General features: G+C 38.1%; 1 protein-coding gene across 3 annotated transcripts in view; it reads right to left on the bottom strand.

Moving 5' to 3' along the window:
* The window catches only part of LOC141549122 (ligand of Numb protein X 2-like), a 112,493-nt gene that overhangs the window by 37,186 nt on the left and 57,191 nt on the right, over positions 1-18,116 (bottom strand). For all 3 annotated transcript variants that reach the window (XR_012484229.1, XM_074278466.1, XM_074278468.1), the window contains exon 2: positions 8,540-8,981. Coding sequence is in view for 2 of the 3 variants with exons in the window: in XM_074278466.1 (XP_074134567.1) it covers positions 8,540-8,931 (392 nt within the window). In the remaining variant the exon portion in view is untranslated. The remainder of the gene's footprint in view (positions 1-8,539; positions 8,982-18,116) is intronic.

Consider the following 18,116-nt stretch of genomic DNA (forward strand, 5'->3'; position numbering starts at 1 on the left):
CAAGCAGTTCTCTACCCAGCTTCCCAAGGGGCCCATCCTGATTTCGGGTTCCTCGGGGGCAATCTCAGCAGCTGGGAGCCCAGTCACTACTTACAATAACAAATGCCTCAGATGTGCCAGGAAAAATAAACCCACCATTCTCCCGGGACAAGCAGAGCTACTGAGGACAAAATGACCTCAGTCTTTCCATCAGCTAAAGGAAGAAGAGAGGTAGGGGTGGCAAAGAATACAGCATCTACCACGGGGTGGGAGAAGAGGAGAGTGCAAAGTTAGTGTTCAGTCCTCTAATAAGCCAAGGGAGTTACTGGAAACAGTGTGGTGCAGCAGAAGGTGTCCTGGATCTGGGGTTAGAACACATGGGTTTGAGCTGAAACTTCAATGAAAATAATACTTCCTTCAAAGGGTTGTTGTGATGAAAGGCTTTTGAAAATTTCAGATTGTTAAAGAAATGGGAGCTCAGATGATGAGGATGATGATGATGATGATTATAGTCGAATCAACAAGAAATAATTGACTACTGTGTGCCAGGCACTGTGCTAAATGCGGGGAAAGAATGAAAGGGAAAACACAATCCCTGTTCTTGAGAAGCTTACAATCTAATGGACAAGAAAACATGCTTTGTACTTTCAACAAAATAGAGATGGCATAAATTTGAGATAATAAACCAAGGGAAAGCACTTAAAATGAAGTGAACAAGAAAAACCTTCTTACATAGGTTGATTTTTTTTTCTCTTTTCAGTTATTTATTTTATTTTTAATTTATGCAATAAAACAAACATTTCCATAACAATATAATTTTAAAAAAATGATTGCACATGAAACTGCAAATCCATTATATAGAACTTGCTAATTCCTTCCAAATATACAATAAATGTAAAATCTAGTTTGTTTTTGTAACTTCCTGTTTTTTTTTTCCTGAAGAGAATAATAAATCTTTTATTTAAATTTTAAAACCATCCAAAATTATTATGTAAATTTATTTTTTCCTTCCCACTCTAGGGATGGCTACCACTAGACTCAACTATATCTATCTATATATACATACATATATATGTATAAATATATGCACATATTTATGTTATATATTATATATAATTTATTAGATATGTGTAAAATTATTCCACCCATACTTCTGTTTATCAGTTCTTTCTCTAGGTGCATATTTCTTCATAGTTAATTTCAATATTTATAATAATCACTTATAAATTATTATAATTTACAATGAATGGGATTTTATCTGGGACTTGAAGGAAGCCAGAAAGAATGGGACGTCTAGGTAAGGAGAAACTTGTAGGCATGGCAAAGAACCAGTGGAATGGTACAAAAACTGAGTGCTGGATGGCATTTCTTTTTTTTTTTTCTTTTTTTTTGAGGCTGGCATTAAGTGACTTGCCCAGGGTCATGCAGCTAGGAAGTGTTAAGTGTCTGAGACCAAGATTTGAACTCGGGTCCTCCTGACTTCAAGGCTGGTGCTCTATCCACTGCGCCACCTAGCTGCCCCCAGGTGTCATTTCTAAAGAGTTATAAGGAGGTGGATGCTACTGATTCACCCAGTAGATGAAAGGAAGTAAAGTGTTAAAAGAATAGAGAGGTAAGAGGCCAAGCTAATGGAAGATTTTCCAAGCCAAATGAGGGATTTTCTATTTGCTCCTGGAGGTGATAGGGAGCCACCAAAATTTAGTGCATAGGAGAAGGACACTTGAGGAAGGTCAGTTTAATAGCTAAATAGAGGACAGAAGCAGAGGAAATTAAGACTACTGCAGTCCTCAAGGACTGAGGGCCAGTCCCAGGTTGGGGGCAGTGTCACAGGAAAGAAGGGAGAGTATCTGGGAAACATTATGAAGGTTAAAGTGATAGGATTTGGCAACTGATTGGATATAGGGGGGTGAGAATGAGAGTTCAGGGTAATCCCTAGGTTGTGAGCCTACGGAACTGGAGGATGGTGATGCCCTCAACAAGGAAAAGGAAGTCATGAAGAGGAGAGGCTTTGAGGAGAAAGACTGAGTTTATTTGGAAATGTGGAGCTTAAGATGTCTATGAAACATCCAGTTTGAGATGCTCAGAAAGCCACAGGAGATGCAAGATTGAAGGTCAGGAAAGAGAGTAGGGCTAGACAAAGAAGTCTGAGAATTATCTATATAAAGATAATGGGAGATTCATGGGAGTTGCTAAGATCACCAAGTCAGACGATACAGATCATCTGAATCTTGGATCTTGGATGAAGAACCAGCCAAGGAGGAGAAGGAGTGGTCAGGCAGGTAGAAGGAAAGAAAGAAAAAAGCAGCACAAAAAGATGGAGAGAAGAAAGTATCCAAGAGATGAGGGGGATTTGATGGTGTCAAAGCCTGCAAGGAGATCAACAAGAATGAAAATGGAGAAAAGACCATTAGATCTGGCAACAAAGAGATCATTGATAACTTTGGCAAGAGCTGTTTTGTTTGAATGATGAGGTCAGAAGCCAAACTGTATAGAGTTAAGAGAGTCATACAAAGGTAAGTGAAGGCATAAACTATAGACAGTCTTCTTAAGGAGGGGAGTCCCAAAAGGGAGGAGAGATAAAGGCAATAGTTAGCAGGGTTGGGTGAATCAAGAGGGGGTTTTTGGAGGATGAGAGAAACCCAGACGTGTCTGTAGGCAGTATGGAAGCAGCCAATAGTCAGGGAGAGTTTGAAGATCAGTAAGAGAGTGAGGATGTTTGAGGGCACAGTTTGCTGGAGAAGATGGGGTAGAATCACTTGTACACAAAGAAGTTTGTGCCTTGGGAAGGAGGAAAGTCATCTCCTTATGTGAGACAGGGGTAAAGGAGGAGATGGTGGAGGAAGGCATTTTAGTGACGTGATATAAAGGAGAAGGGAAAGCTCTCTGCAAATGAATACAACTGTTTTTCAGTGAAATATGAGGCGATTTTCTCAGCTGAGAAGGTGGGAGATTTTTAGAAGGTTTGAGGAGGGATGAAACATTTTGGAAACAGGATAGTGAATAATTAATTATGGAGGGATCGCATTGTCATAAAGTGCCCGGTGAAATGATGTAACATAAGTTTGTAGTGGATTGTTAGCATGGTTTGGTGATTTTCTCGAGCTTCATTCATAATTAAGGCAATGGATGTTGGGAACAATCCAAGGTTTGGCAGGACAAGGCTTTTGGAAGGATAAAGGTAGAAGGGACCTAGTAAAAGAGGACAGTATAGAGTTTACTAAGAGACAAAGGTGAGAAGAGTGTGTGGTCAGTGCTTGGAAAATAACTAAAAGGCGGAAAGATCTGAGGTGATAGTGAGGATAAAGAAAGAGTTTGAGGGTTGCCAGGCAGAGGGAGAGATGGAATGATAAAATACTGAACTTTAGTGTTCCAAAATGTGAAGATGGAGAATTTGGGAGAGATGACAAAATTATCTCTGTTTGGCTGTGTTGTGAAGGGAATTGTGATATTTATATTAATTGATATGGTATGTCTAACATAAAATAATAATTTAGATGTTTCAGAGCTACCATCTTCCCCGCAGATTCTGACTTGGGAGTCAGAATCACATAATGTAGCTTGAAATGTTCCATCAATTCTCAACAACGCTCTCCCATGTACAATAAATGAAGAAAATCAAAGACTGAAGGACCTGTTCCCATCACAAAATTCCAGTCCTATGCCCCCAAAAGTAATGAATCCCAGAATTTTAAATAATAATTTAAGAACTGTTCCACAGGATGGAGAACACCCATATTGTCTTGCAGTCATGGGTCTGTAGTTGGATAACATCAGGCCTTGAAAATGACGTCATGGGATAAAAGGAAGGGATGAAAGAGTGACCCAAAGGTTGGTAGACATCAGACATCAGGATCTTGATTGGGTGAAAATTTGGGTTAAATGAACATCAAAAGGAAAGAGGTTGCTGAGAGATGGTGGTGGTTGGGGGGGGCCAGGAGATGGCATTCAAACATAGGAAGCATTTCAATCTCCCACCATGAATTGAGAATATGAACATAAGTACAGACGGTGGTAGAAAGGCTGGCCAAGGAACCTTGGGAGAGCCAGAAGGTTGAAAGAACAGGAAAGGAAAAGATTTAAGATGAAAGCAAATTTGCTGCTTCTATATTCCTTGGAGTATACGTGAATATATGGGATCTCTGAGTTAAAGAGGATGGACATTTTATTTTACTTTTTAAAATATTTTAATAGTTTTTATTTACCAGATATATGAATGGGTAATTTTACAACATTGACAATTGCCAAACTTTTTGTTCTAATTTTTCCCCTCTTCCCTCCCCCCAAGATGGCAGGTTGACCAATACATGCTAAATATGTTAAAGTATAAATTAAATCCAATATATATATATACATGTCCAAACAGTTGTTTTGCTGTGCAAAAAGAATCAGACTTTGAAATAGTGTACAATTAGCCTGTGAAGGAAATAAAAAATGCAGGCAGACAAAAACAGAGGGATTGGGAATTCCATGTAGTGGTCATCTCCCAGAGTTCTTTCGCTGGATGTAGCTGGTTCAGTTCATTACTGCTCAATTGGAAGTGATTTGGTTCATCTCATTGTTGCAAATGGCCACATCCATCAGAATTGATCATCATATAGTATTGTTGTTGAAGTATACAACAATCTGGGGATGGACATTTTAAACCTAGTTTTAAAAATAAATTTCCAAATGGTTTTCTGAAACCTTTGGATCAATTCACAGCTCCACCAACAGTGTACATGTTAGCAGATCCATTTTCCCATAATCCTTCTAACATCGACTACTTCCTTCTTTTATATGTATATATATTTATTTCTATTTTGATTTTTTGATTTTTGATTTTTTTACTTAAAAATCTATTTCCTCCTTCCTTAATTACTAAATGGTCCCCACCAGGCCTTGTAACAAATATGTATAGTCAAGCAACCTCTTTATTTTCTCCACAGTACCATAATTTTTCTGATTTTTCAGTTCTTTCTATGTCTATCTGGCTCTGTTCCCTCACTTGTTCCCTCTTAATTTTCTCTGTTACCTCATGACAGCAGAGCTCCTAACTGCTAAATTGGAAAATCCTCCTCCATTTCATGTTCATGTTACTGCATTTGCAGCATTGATCTCATCCTTCCGTCCTCCCCCGCCTTTTTTTTTTGCCTGTGCTTCAGCCTCAGAACTATTAATTTAGAAAGGAAGTAGAGGTGAATGGCAGCAGTTTGCTGTGGTGCAGATTTCAATTCTTGTTGTCCTGAGTCATGAAGCTTGAGTCTACCTGCTTCCTTGGGCATGACTGGTAAATACTGAGCCACATTCTCTGAGGGCAGTAGGCATGGCAAGAATTTAATGAGGCGAGAATGGGGAAAAAAACAAGGTTGTAAAATGGAAAAAAGTAGACAGCTGGAAAGAAACCAAAAACAGGGTTGTAAAAGGTAAAGTATCAAGTTACAGGAACTTGGTCTTAACTATTACTTAAAGCATCCTCTTTTGCATCCAGCCTCCCAGGATGAGAGCTGTGATAAGGAGAAGGGCCCTAATAATGGACCCAGGAGATCTTCTCCATGCATTGGCTGCCATAAGAGCTGAAAGCCAGAATCCCAGAAGCTAAGGGAGTTTGCGGACTGGGTCCCATCTTGCTTCATTGTGTTTAAAGACTGTCTCCTTACAGATTTAATGCCCTGCCCTTTTTATTATGTCCTCTTTGTTTGCATTAAGTTGATCTTTTATGTCTTGTAAATAACTGGCCTTTGGACAGCTTCCAAAGTTACCCAGCACCCAACTCTTTGGGCCAAGTTATCTCCCCTCAACCTGCTCACTGGGTATGCCCTTGGGGAACTCCTACATACCCCTTTCTATCTGGAAAGGTGAAATCCTTCCTCAGGGAAGGCAGACACTAAAATGCAAACTCCTCCCAGACAAAATAAATTCTCTTACCAGGTACACATGTAGGGCACTGTTACCTTCCCCCCTTGCAGGGTTAGGCACCCCCACCGCATTCCTTCCAGTCTAGTACCTCCCTTTCATTTTTAAAAATTCTATTAACCTGCCCATCAGTTGGGGAATGGCTGAATAAGTAATGGCACAGGAAAGTAATGGAATAATATTGTCCTATAAGAAATGATGAGCAGGATGATTTCAGAAAAGACTTGCATGAACTGATTCTAAGTGAAATGAGCAGAACCAAGAAAACATTGTACACAGCAACAACAAGATTATATAATGATCAACTGTGATGGGCTTGGCTCTTTTCAACAATACGGTAATTCGAGGCAATTCTGGTAGACTTGCAATGCAAAGTGCCATCCACATCTGGTGAGAGAACTATGGAAACTGATTGTGGATCAAAGCATAGGATTTTCACCTTTTTTGCTGTAGTTGTTTTTTTGCTTGCTTTTTTTTTTCTCATGTTTTTTTCCCCTTTTGATCTGATTTTTCTTGTGCAGCACGACAAATGTTGAAGTATGTTTAAAAGAATTGCACATGTTTAACCTATATTGGATTGCTTGCTGTCTAGAGGAGGGGGGAAGGGGAAGTAGGGGGAAATTTTGAAACACAAGGTTTTGCAAAGGTGAATGTTGAAAACGATCTTTGCATGTATTCTGAAAAATAAAAAGACTAGTATAAAATTAAAAAAAACAATCTTTGCATGTATTTGGAAAAAGAAAATATCATTGTAACCTATAAAAACTTTTGAAAATTTCATTATCCCATGACTCATCCATACTCTTGCTGAGATACTAAAAAAATGACTATTACCTCTCTGTTCAGCCATGTATCAGGTGAGTTCTATCTCCAGTTATCCCCACCTAAAATCACATGGGTAGAATGTGGAAGATCCATGATTCAAGTCTAAACGTTCTGACTCTAAATTCAGAGTCCCCTAAATTACATCACAACGCCTCCCCTTATTTAAAGCCAATTTTGTATTTGTTCACCATGTCTTCCAACCTCACTTCAACAACTTTTCCCTTCCTCCTGGTGGCTGGACAAAAATCACTCTCTGCCCCCTCTTGTGGGGTGAAGAGGGTGAGGCACTGCTATAGGAGGACGGGGCCAGGAACCCCGCTCTAGACCCTGAACCCACCCACCATGTGAAATGGACTGGAGGGTAAGCAGAAACCTTAGGAGGGTCCAAGAAACTCCAGAATGGTTCAAAAGAGAAAGGAGATATTCAGATTCCTTGCTTTCTTGTGGAGGGGGGAGAGAAGAGAGGGAAGAAAAAAAAATCTGGAACTCAAAATCTAACAAAATGAATATTGAGGGGCCACTAGGTGATGCTGCAGTAGATAAAGCACTAGCCCTGGAGTCAGGAAGACCTGAGTTCAAATACAGTCTCAGACAATGAACATTCCCTACCTGTGTGACTCTGGGCAAGTCACTTAACCCCAATTATCTCACCAAAAAATGGTTGAAAATTCTCTTTACATCCCCCTTTTGTTTGAGAGAGTGGCCCTCTTTAAAGCATGGATAGATTTGTTCCGTTTCCCTCATTCTCTTTGATAGTAGGGGGAAGTTTTAAATTTTAACAGGAGGTTACTGGAAAGTAACAGTGATATAAAAACAAATTCATGCATGGATCAGATATCCCTCCTCCTAGTCCTCCATTCCCCCAACCATGTAAGTGTGGGGGGTTTTGTAGAAGATTAACACTCAGAACTATGATTACCCCTTGGGGTGTTGGGTTCTTTGCTGGTGATCTGTCCACCTCCCCTTGTTGATTCTTTGGGGGCTTTCTGCCAAGACAGCCTGCCATTACTGGTACTCTTATTTGGCCTCTCCATAGTAGATCAACCAATCAATATTTATTAAGTTCCTTCTATGTACTAGGCATGTATTAAATGTTGGGGCTCCGAAGACAGCCAAGACAGTCATTACCCTACAGGAATTCACTTGATCATGCCTTAGGTGCCCTTGTCTAGTTACCTCTCCAGACACCTTCTGTCTCTGCTCTCTCTCTAGCTCCCTCCATGTTTATTCTACTAAGGCGTGGATTTCCCACGAGAGCGCAGAAGCTAAGGTATAAGAGGCCTACCTAACCTGGTCCCAAATCAGAGTACTTAGATGGCACAGGTGGGATAGAGTCCAGCCTCTTGAATTGTGGGTCACAACAACATAAGGGGCCATACAATGTGAGGGTCACAAAATTATGATTTATTATCAGTAAATATTTGGTTTGTATACCTACCTACCCAGGGTCATGTGAAAATTTCTTAGGCAAAAAAAGGGTAGCTAGTGAGAAAAGTTACAGAAGCCCCAGGCTAGAGTGCTAGGCCTGGAGTCAAAAATCTGGCCTCAGGTGCTTTCTAGATGTACCTCTGTGTGCCTCAATTTCCTCAAGTTATAAGGAACTTCCTTATACTTCCTTCGTAGAGTTGTGAGAATCAAAAGAGATCAATCCTGGCACACAGTAGGTACTTAATATATGCATGTTTTCTTCCTTTCCACCAGAGAAGAAAAATAACTCACTGAGAATCCCATAGGTTAAGGAAGTCTGCACAGATCCAGAATTTAAACTCAGGGTCCTGGACTCTATGCATCCCAGACTTCATTCCCCTGGCCACCCCACCCCACTGACAAACCCATCCCTTACCGATTCTGAAGGTGATTCTCCAGCTCGCATCTCTGCATGGTGAGCAGACAATCTGGAGGGAAGGGACAGAAAACAACGAGCTTGTCCAGCAGGTTTTTTACCAACAAGGTCGACTTGCGGCAGCTGGAGAACGCCAGGGGTTCCCGGTCCATGGGGCAGAAACTGGAATCCTGCAAGAAGTTTTCCAGGCAGTGGTAGCAGTAGGTGTGGCCACACGGAGTGTCCACAGGCTGCAGCAATGGCTGCAGGCAGATATTACACACCAGCTCCTCATCCACCTCATCCCGGAAGTTGTAGAGATGGTTGTCTGAGGCTCCATGCAGCTGCCCGCAGCTGGCGCACAGCTCACTATCTGCTCGCAGAGGTGCGCTGTCCAGCATGGAAAAAGCCATGCTCTGCACCTGGTTAAGGCGGGCTACCGGGAATGGGACATAGGTTCACCCTGTGAAAAGAGCAAAGAGCACTAGGGAAATCGTCTGGCGGGTCAAAAAGCATTTACCGTATAATAGGCACTGTGCAAGAAGTTGGGAACACAAAGAAGGGCAGAGCCAGTCCCTACTCTCAAGGAACTCCCAGTCTAAGGGGGGACAATATATAAACAACTAGAGTCCATCCAAACCAGTTAGAGACAGAACAAATGGGGGCGGGTAACAGAGAAGGGTAAGGTGGGAGATTAAGAAGAAATGGGAAAGGCTGCAAGCAGAAGGTAGGCCATTAGCTTAGAGAGATCTCCCCACAGGGACATCCCAATCTGAAAGTCTAAAAAATGGAATATTCTTTCCCATCCATTAAGAAATGACAAACAGGAGGCAGCTAGTTGGTGTGGTGGATAGAGCCCTGAAGTCAGGAGGACCTGAGTTCAATGGATCTGAGTCTGGGAAGACTGAGGGAACCACAGCTGATTACAAATGCTAGGCCCAGCTGTGTTGCAGAGAGGCAGTCCTGGGTGAGAAAGAACCAGCATACATAGTGAGTGCAGAGGCAAGGAGGCTGCTGGCTGCAGCTGTGGGTACTTGTAGGAGGGGGGAGCTTTTGGTTTGAGGTTTGAGGTCAGAGAGGAGAGCTGAAATGAAGCATGCCCCTACCCCCTGATTAGAGGTGCTTACACTAATACCTCTCATTAAAAAAAAAAAGTTACCAAAGAAACACTCCACCATAGAAATGGTACTATGGGAATAGGGAAGACAGGTTCAACTTCAGAGATAACACTGAAGAGCTTCTTCTATCCCAAAGAGTAACAGTAAATGGCTCCCTGCTCAGAGAGAATTTATAGAATAACTCAAAAGAGAATTTAAAAATTAAATGAAAGACATTGAGGAAAAACAAACCAAAAAGCAAGAAGATTGTGAAAAAGTTATAGAAAAGGATATATAGAATCTTAAAGACAAATATAACTTTGAAAATTAGAATTGGGTAAGGGGAAGTCAGTGAAGCTATGAGACCAAGAAATAACAAAACAATAAAAAGAATGAAAAATTGAATAGAATGTGCAACATTTTATAAGAAAAACAACAGATCTGGAGAACAGATCAAGAAGAGAAAATATAAGAATAATTTGACTACCTAAAAGCTGTGAGCAAAAAAAAAAAAAGAATTTTGACACAATAATGCAAGAAATAATTCTAGAAAATTGTCTTGGAATGATAGAATATGAGGGGAAAGTAGAAATAGAAAAAAATCCACCGATCACGATCTGAAAGGAATCCTTTGTGGAAAACACATAGGAATATTATTGCTAAATTTTGAAACCCTCAGATCAAAGTGAACATTTTGAAAGAATCAAGGGGAAAAAAAATCAAATATGCTGGAATCACAATTAGAATGGGATAAGACATCAGCATCTGCAATAAAAGACTGAAGGTCTTGGAATGACATCTACAGACAAACAAAAGAACTAAGACTGCGAGCAAAATTATCTATAATTTTGAATAAGAAAAAATGGACTGTCAATGACCTTGCAGATTTTCTATCAACCCCATACCTGAACTTAACAGAAAATTTAACATGTAACAGCCAATATCAAAGATCAATTTTAAGGAACTCAACATGGACAACTTGTTTATGGGAAACATCTTTATCTACTGTCATTTTTTATGTTTAAGATTTACATCAACAATAGGGTAAGCCCAAAAGAAAGATTGACAGAGTAAATGCAAACATAGTAATCATGGTATACAAATGAGGTGCAGAGGAATAGACATAGAGGCATTAGAGGAGGAAGGAGGGCTCACAGTTCTGAAAATCTTATGTCAAGAATACATTAAATAGGCAATAAATACTACATATATATCATGAAGAATACTGTACCTCCAAAATCTATACAAAAATAAGGTGGGAGGGATACCTTTTGGTATTTCCTACAGCAGAATCAAACACAAGATGAATGCAGTCCAAGAGCTGCAGAATGACATATCTATACTATCAAGAGTTGAAAAGCAACTGTTTCTTACCTACACATTTAATGGAGGAGAAAACTGGGCCATGAGAGTGGAAGGGATTCATCCAAAGGCACATGGCCAATAAGTGTTACCTCCATTGCAATCTGACAGTGGAATAAATTAGGATTTTAGATAAACTGGACTTTCTGCCAAGGCCAGGCAGTGAGTCAGCTATGCTTGTCACAAAATGTGAGGTCACTTAACAGTCAACAAATTCAACAAGAACAAATTTAACAAGAATTGATTCAGCACCGATTCTGGGTCAGGTACTGTGTTAGGCACTAGAGATTCAAAGGCAAATGAAATGTATTCTATTCTAGGGTTTTGTAGAGGGGCACAGATAGTGGGGAACCCTGAGCAAGATATAATACCCTTTAGTCCAGTAAAAAAACAACAACAACAAAAACAACTCTTCTGATGTGTCTGGTTTGGCTCCCCATCCCCCCAAGAGCATTTTGGCCTTCCTGAGAAGTCAGTAGTTATACTAAAGTGGCAAGGAAACAATAGCAAGTTGTTTATGTGATCCCCCATGAGCAGTATCCTATAGTTAGCACATGTGCAGTGTGCTATAGTTATATCAGTTTATTAAGGTATATAAAGCTGAAAAAATTTTGACTATTGTTTGACCATCTTCATGAGTTCTGCCCTTCACTCCTCACCCATAATCAGGATTCGGGCAGGTCCGGACTGGGTTTTTTTCCAGGTTCAATTCCAGGTTATGCAAACTTTTTGACTCGCACAAGGTTTTTGTCTCTTTGGCACATGAATTGGGCCCATATCTATGCTTGGACAAATCAATCTCCAGGACCTCTTGCCCATACCTGCCCTTCCTAGAGTCCCAAAAGAGTCCAGTTTCCACACTGACTATGGGACAAGGACTGGAATATTTTGCCACCAGTGAGACATGGGATTGAAGGTACATAAATGGTTCTTAGCTGATCATGGAAAGTAAGTTCTTCCCCAAGAGAGAAATATCTTGACAGATCAGCTAATTTCCTCGGGGCAGATTCTGAGATCTAACAAAAGGAAATAGGAGGCAGGACCAAATGAACCTATTGCTATGTAAGGTGGGAGCTCTACTCCTCCATACAAGAATGGCTACCCTTTTAGAAGACATCTGTTCATGTTCCAAAGTTCATGAGTTAAAAGTTTTCTCTAATTTATTAAAAATTCATATTTATTAAGCTAAGGTGAGTGCTCATATCTCACCTATTAATGACAAAGACTTTCTGTAGTCAACAGAGAAAATATCCAACCAAATGCTTTGGATTACCTGAGAACTCTGGATGATGACAATGCATATCATAATGAATCAAATAACAGACTGAAAGATGGCCATCCCATGTGGAATAACAAGTGGATCTCACCATCTCCCATATGTTTTTATGATCAAACATTCTGAAATTCCTCTATCCTATAATAATGCCCCATCATTCCACTTCTCCCCATGTCTCACTTCTCCTAAGCTTATTCCTCTTCCTCATCTTGAGCTCCTCTTCCAGGCCACTTGCTGTTCTGGCTTCACTTTCTTACCTTCCCAATTGACCCGATAGCTAAGTATATCACCTAATCTAAATTGGGTCTTTACTGTAGCAAGGGAATCCTTTTATTCTGCCCTAATTGATTCTCCTAGTGTTCTATAAATGTCCTCTTCTTCCCTCAAACCTCTCACATTTCTCCTATCACTCTAATGACTTCCCTCTCCTAATTTACTGTACCTTCCCAAACCTCTTAATATCATCTTCGTTATATCTTTCTTTTGGTGTCTGACAAAGTGATGGCAAAGATCTCTTTGCCAAATATAACCCCATCTTCATCTTCATCCCATCCCTTTTGTTCTTCTCTAGCAGATTGCAAACACAATCATCCCTACTCTCTCTCATCTTCAGTTTTTTTCTGTCTTCTGATTCCTTCTCTGCTGGCTACATGTCCATGTCCATGTTTCTCCCTTCCTCAAAAAACTTCACTAAACCCTACTGTCCCCTTAAATCATCCTCTATCTCTTCTCCTATTAACAGCCAAATCTCTCCTCTAACCCCTTGGGCTCTTTGAAACCTCATTTCCAGTTTCATTATTCAAATGAAGCAGCTTCCCCTTCCCCAGTTACCCAACTTATAGTAGAGGTAGTTGTAGGCCCTCATTAAATTATTTTTCATTGACTGATTGATGACTCAAAAGTCAACCAGCCCTTAAACAATTCCTTTCTGGAAATCCCCTTTGATTAGGCAAGGAGAGTACAAAATTTATTCATCCTAACCTCTCTTCCCCAGATTAAGGTCCTTCAGGCATCTCTAGATTATTAACACCTCTCCTTCTATCTATTGAAATAATGTTCACCAATTGGCTATGGAAAAAATTTTAAATAAAATACTAGTAAGGAGATTATAGCACTAAATCATGAAGATGATAGACTATGAAAAGATGAGATTTATAACAGGAATGCAGAGCTGCTTCAATATTAGGAAAACTATCAGCATTTTTGACCATATCAATAACAAAACTAACAGGAATCACATGATTATCTCAATAGATGCAGAAAAGACTTTTAATAAAATATAACACCTAGTCTTATTAAAAAAAACACTAGAAAGCATAGGACTAAATGGAGATTTCCTTAAAATGATAAGTAGTATCTATCTAAAATTATTAGCAAGCATTATCTGCAATGGTGATAAGATAGAATCCTTTCCAATAAGATCAGGAATGAAGCAAGGACACCTATTATGAGCATTATCACATTCAGTACTGTACTAGAAATGCTAGCTATAGGAATAAGACAAGAAAAAAATTGTAGGAATTGGAATAGGGAATGAGGAAACAAAACTATCACTCTTTGCAGATGATACTATGGTATACTTAGAGAGAATTCTAGAGAATCAATTTAAAAACTAGTTGAAATAACTTCAGCAAATTTCCAGGATACAGAATAAAACTACATAAGTCATCAGCAAATATACAATACTACCTAAACTAATCTATTTATTTAATGCTATACCAATCAGACTCCCAAAAAATTATTTTAATGACCTAGAAAAAAATAACAAGTTCATATGGAAAAACAAAAGATCAAGAATTTCAAGGGAACTAATGAAAAAAAATGAGATGTAGGTGGTCTAGCTGTACCAGATTTAAAATTATATTATAAAGCATCGGTTACCAAAACCATTTGGTGTTGGCTAAGAAATAGACTAGTCGATCGGTGGAATAGGTTAGGCTCAAAGGACAAAAAGTTCAATAACCTGAATAATCAAGTGGTTGACAAACCCAAACACCCCAGCTTTTGGGATAAGAATTCACTGTTTGACAAAAATTGCTGGGAAAATTGGAAATTAGTATGGCAGAAACTAGGCATTGACCCATACTTAACACCATACAGCAAGATAAGATCAAAATGGGTTCATGACCTAGGCATATAGAATGAGATTATAAATAAATTAGAAGAACATAGGCTAGTTTACCTCTCAGACCTGTGGAGGAGTAAGGAATTTGTGATCAAAGAAGAATTAGATAGAGATCATTATTGATAACAAAATAGAAAATTTTGATTATAACAAATTGAAAAGTTTTTATACAAACAAATCTAATGCAAACAAGATTATAAGGGAAGCAATAATCTGGGAAAACATTTTTACAATCAAAGATTCTGATAAAGGCCTCATTTCCAAAATATATAGAGAATTGATTCTAATTTATAAGAAATCAAGTCATTCTCCAATTGATAAATGGTCAAAGGATATGAACAGACAATTCTCAGATGAAGAAATTGAAACTATTTTTAGCCACATGGAAAGATGCGCCAAGTCATTATTAATCAGAGAAATGCAAATTACGACAACTCTGAGATACCACTACACACTTGTTAGATTGGCGAGAATGACAGGGAAAGATAATGCGCAATGTTAGAGGGGATGTGGGAAAACTGGGACACGGATAACATTGTTGGTGGAATTGTGAATACATCTAGCCATTTTGGAGAGCAATTTGGAATTATGCTCAAAAAGTTATCAAACTGTGTATACCCTTTGTTACTCCTGAGCTTATATCCCAAAGAGATCTGAAAGAAGGGAAAGGGACCTGTATGTGCAAGTATGTTTGTGGCAGCCCTCTTTGTAGTGGCCAGAAACTGGAAACTGAGTGGATGCCCATTAATTGGAGAATGGCTGAATAAATTGTGGTATATGAATATTATGGAATATTATTATTCTGTAAGAAATGACCACAGGATGATTTCAGAAAGGCCTGGAGTCACTTACATGAACTGATGCTGAGTGAAATGAGCAGGACCTGGAGATCACCATATACTTCAACAACAATACTATATGATGATTAATTCTGATGGACGTGGCTCTCTTCAACAATGAAATGAAACAAATCAGTTCCATTTCTTCAATAATGAATAGAACCAGCTACACCCAGCAAAAGAACTCTGGGAAATGAGTATGAACTACAACATAGCATTTCCACTCCCTCTGTTTTTGTCTGCTTGCATTTTTGATTTCCTTCTCAGGTTATTTTTACATTATGTCTAAGTCTGATTTTTCTTGTGCAGCAAAATAACTATATGGATATGTAAACATATATTGTATTTAACATATACTTTAATATATTTAACATGTATTGGTGCACCTGCCATCTGGGGGAGTGGGTGGGGGGAAGGAGGGAAAAAATTGGAACAAAAGGTTTTGCAAGGGTCAATGATGAAAAATTACCCATGCATATATTTTGTAAATAAAAAGCTATAATAAAAAAATAAAATAATTATAGACAATATAATTATAGACAATACTTGGGAGTTTACCTGTCAAGAAAAACTCAGGAACCATATGAACACAATTATAAATCACTTCCTATAAATAAGATCTAAACATAGAGAGCTATTAATTGCTCATAGGTAGCCCAAACCAATATGATAAATATGACACTGAATTAATTTATTTACTCAGTTTCTTACTAATAAAATTATCAAAAATTATTTTGAAGAACTAGAAAAAATAATAACAAAATTTAATGGAAAAAAAATCAGTGGAAGGTAACCTAGCAGTTCCACACCTCAAATTGTATTACAAAGCAGTAATCATAGAGTGATGGATCAGTGGAACAGATTAGGTACACGATACACAGGAGTAAATTATTATAGTAATTTGGTGTTTGACAAATCCAAAGATCCAACAAAAATTGCTGAGAAAACTGGAAAGCAGTTTGGCAGAAACTAAGTATAGACCAATATTTCACACAAAATGGATTCATGATCTAGACATGAAGGATGATCCCATAAACAAATTGGGGGAGCATAGAAAACTATAGCTGTCAGTCTATGACGAACCATGAGAAAACAATCAAAATTTCCCATTTTGCATCCTAAGTTAAAAATATTTTTGCACAAACAAAACCAATGTAGCCAAGACTGAATAGGAAGCTAAAGAAAAATTTATAGCAAGTATCTTTGATAAAAACCTCATTTCTCATATATATATATATATATATATATATGAGTCAAATTTATAAGAATACAAATCATTCCCCAATTGATAAATGGGCAAAGGATACAACCAGGAAGTTTTCAGATAATTTTGATTTCTTTATCTATAGTCATATGAAAAAAATGTTCTAAATCACTATCGATTAGAAATGCAAATTAAAACCACTCTGAGATACCACCCCATACCTATCAAATGGGCCAATATGATTAAAAAAAAAAAAAGAAAAATGATTAATGTTGGAGGGGTTGTGGGAAAATTGTGACATTAATGAGCTGTTAGTGAAGTTGTGAACTTATCCAAACATTCTGGAGAACAATTTGGAACCATGCCCAAATGACTATAAAATTGTGCATACCCTTTGATCCAACAATCTCACTGCTAGGACTGTACCCCAAAGAGATAAAAGAAAAGAGAAAGGACCTATTTATATAAAACATTTTATAGAAACTTTTTATAGTGGCAAAGAATCAGAAAATGAAGTGATACTCATCAGTTGAGGAATAGTTGTGGAAGTTGTGGTAGGAGATAGTGATGGAATACTATTGTGCTAAAAATGATGAAGGAGATGATTTCAGAAAAACTTGGGAACACTTACATGCATTGATGCAAAGTGAAGTGAGCAGAACCAGGAGATTGTTGTATATAGTAACAGCAACTTTGTATGATGATCAAATATAAATGACAGCTACTCTTAGCAATACAATGATTCAAGACCATTCCAAAGGACTTAGGATGAAAAATGATATCCATATCCAGAGAAAAAACTGATAGATTCTGAATGCAGATTGAAATGTGCTTGCTTTGATTTCCATTCTTTGTTATTTTTTCTTTTTTGGTCTGAATTTTCTTTTGCAACATGGATAATATGGAAATATGCTTTATATGACTACATAAGTATAAAATCTATATAAAATTGCTTGCTTTCTCAAGGAGAGGGAAAGGAGGGAGGAAAGGAAAGAATTTGAAACTCAACATTTTGAAAATGAACATCAAAAAATTTTGTTGACACATAGATGAGAAAAAATAAAATAAAAATTAAATATAAAAATTAGCTAAGCTCACATATTTTTTTCTACATGAAGCCATTCCTTATCCCCCTGTCTAACTACTAGTCCTTCCTCTCCCACATAGCCCCTTCACATTTTACTCTATATTTATTTTGAGACCCCCAAAGACTTAATGTGGTTTTAAGTTGATAAAGCTTTAGAAGTCCAGAAACATACTAAGACTTTTGGAGTATCTGGCATTTTGTTTATCCTTATATACGTACCCTGATGAGAATGTAAATTCTTTGAGAGGAGAGACTAGTAGTACATTCTTATCTTTTTCTCTCCATGGCCTATAATAGGAGAGTGCCTATCACATAGCAGATACAATAATTGTTATTAATTGATAGAATGAGTCAAACTCATCAACCCCATTGTTGGAACACAGTGAATGTCAGAGCCAAAAAATGGCTCCCATGTTTAAGAAGTCATATTTTTGTTGTCACCAAGTTTATTAGCATAAATTAAGAAAATGTCAATAAATCTGGGGAATGACTAAACAAATTATGGCAAATTAATGGAATGGAGTATTATTATCGAGTCATAGGAAGTAATGAAATGATTACTTTCAGAAAAACCCAGAAAACTTTTTTTATGAACTTAGGCAGAGTGA

This window comes from Sminthopsis crassicaudata, chromosome X (genome assembly GCF_048593235.1).
Source record: "Sminthopsis crassicaudata isolate SCR6 chromosome X, ASM4859323v1, whole genome shotgun sequence".
NCBI lineage: Eukaryota > Metazoa > Chordata > Mammalia > Dasyuromorphia > Dasyuridae > Sminthopsis > Sminthopsis crassicaudata.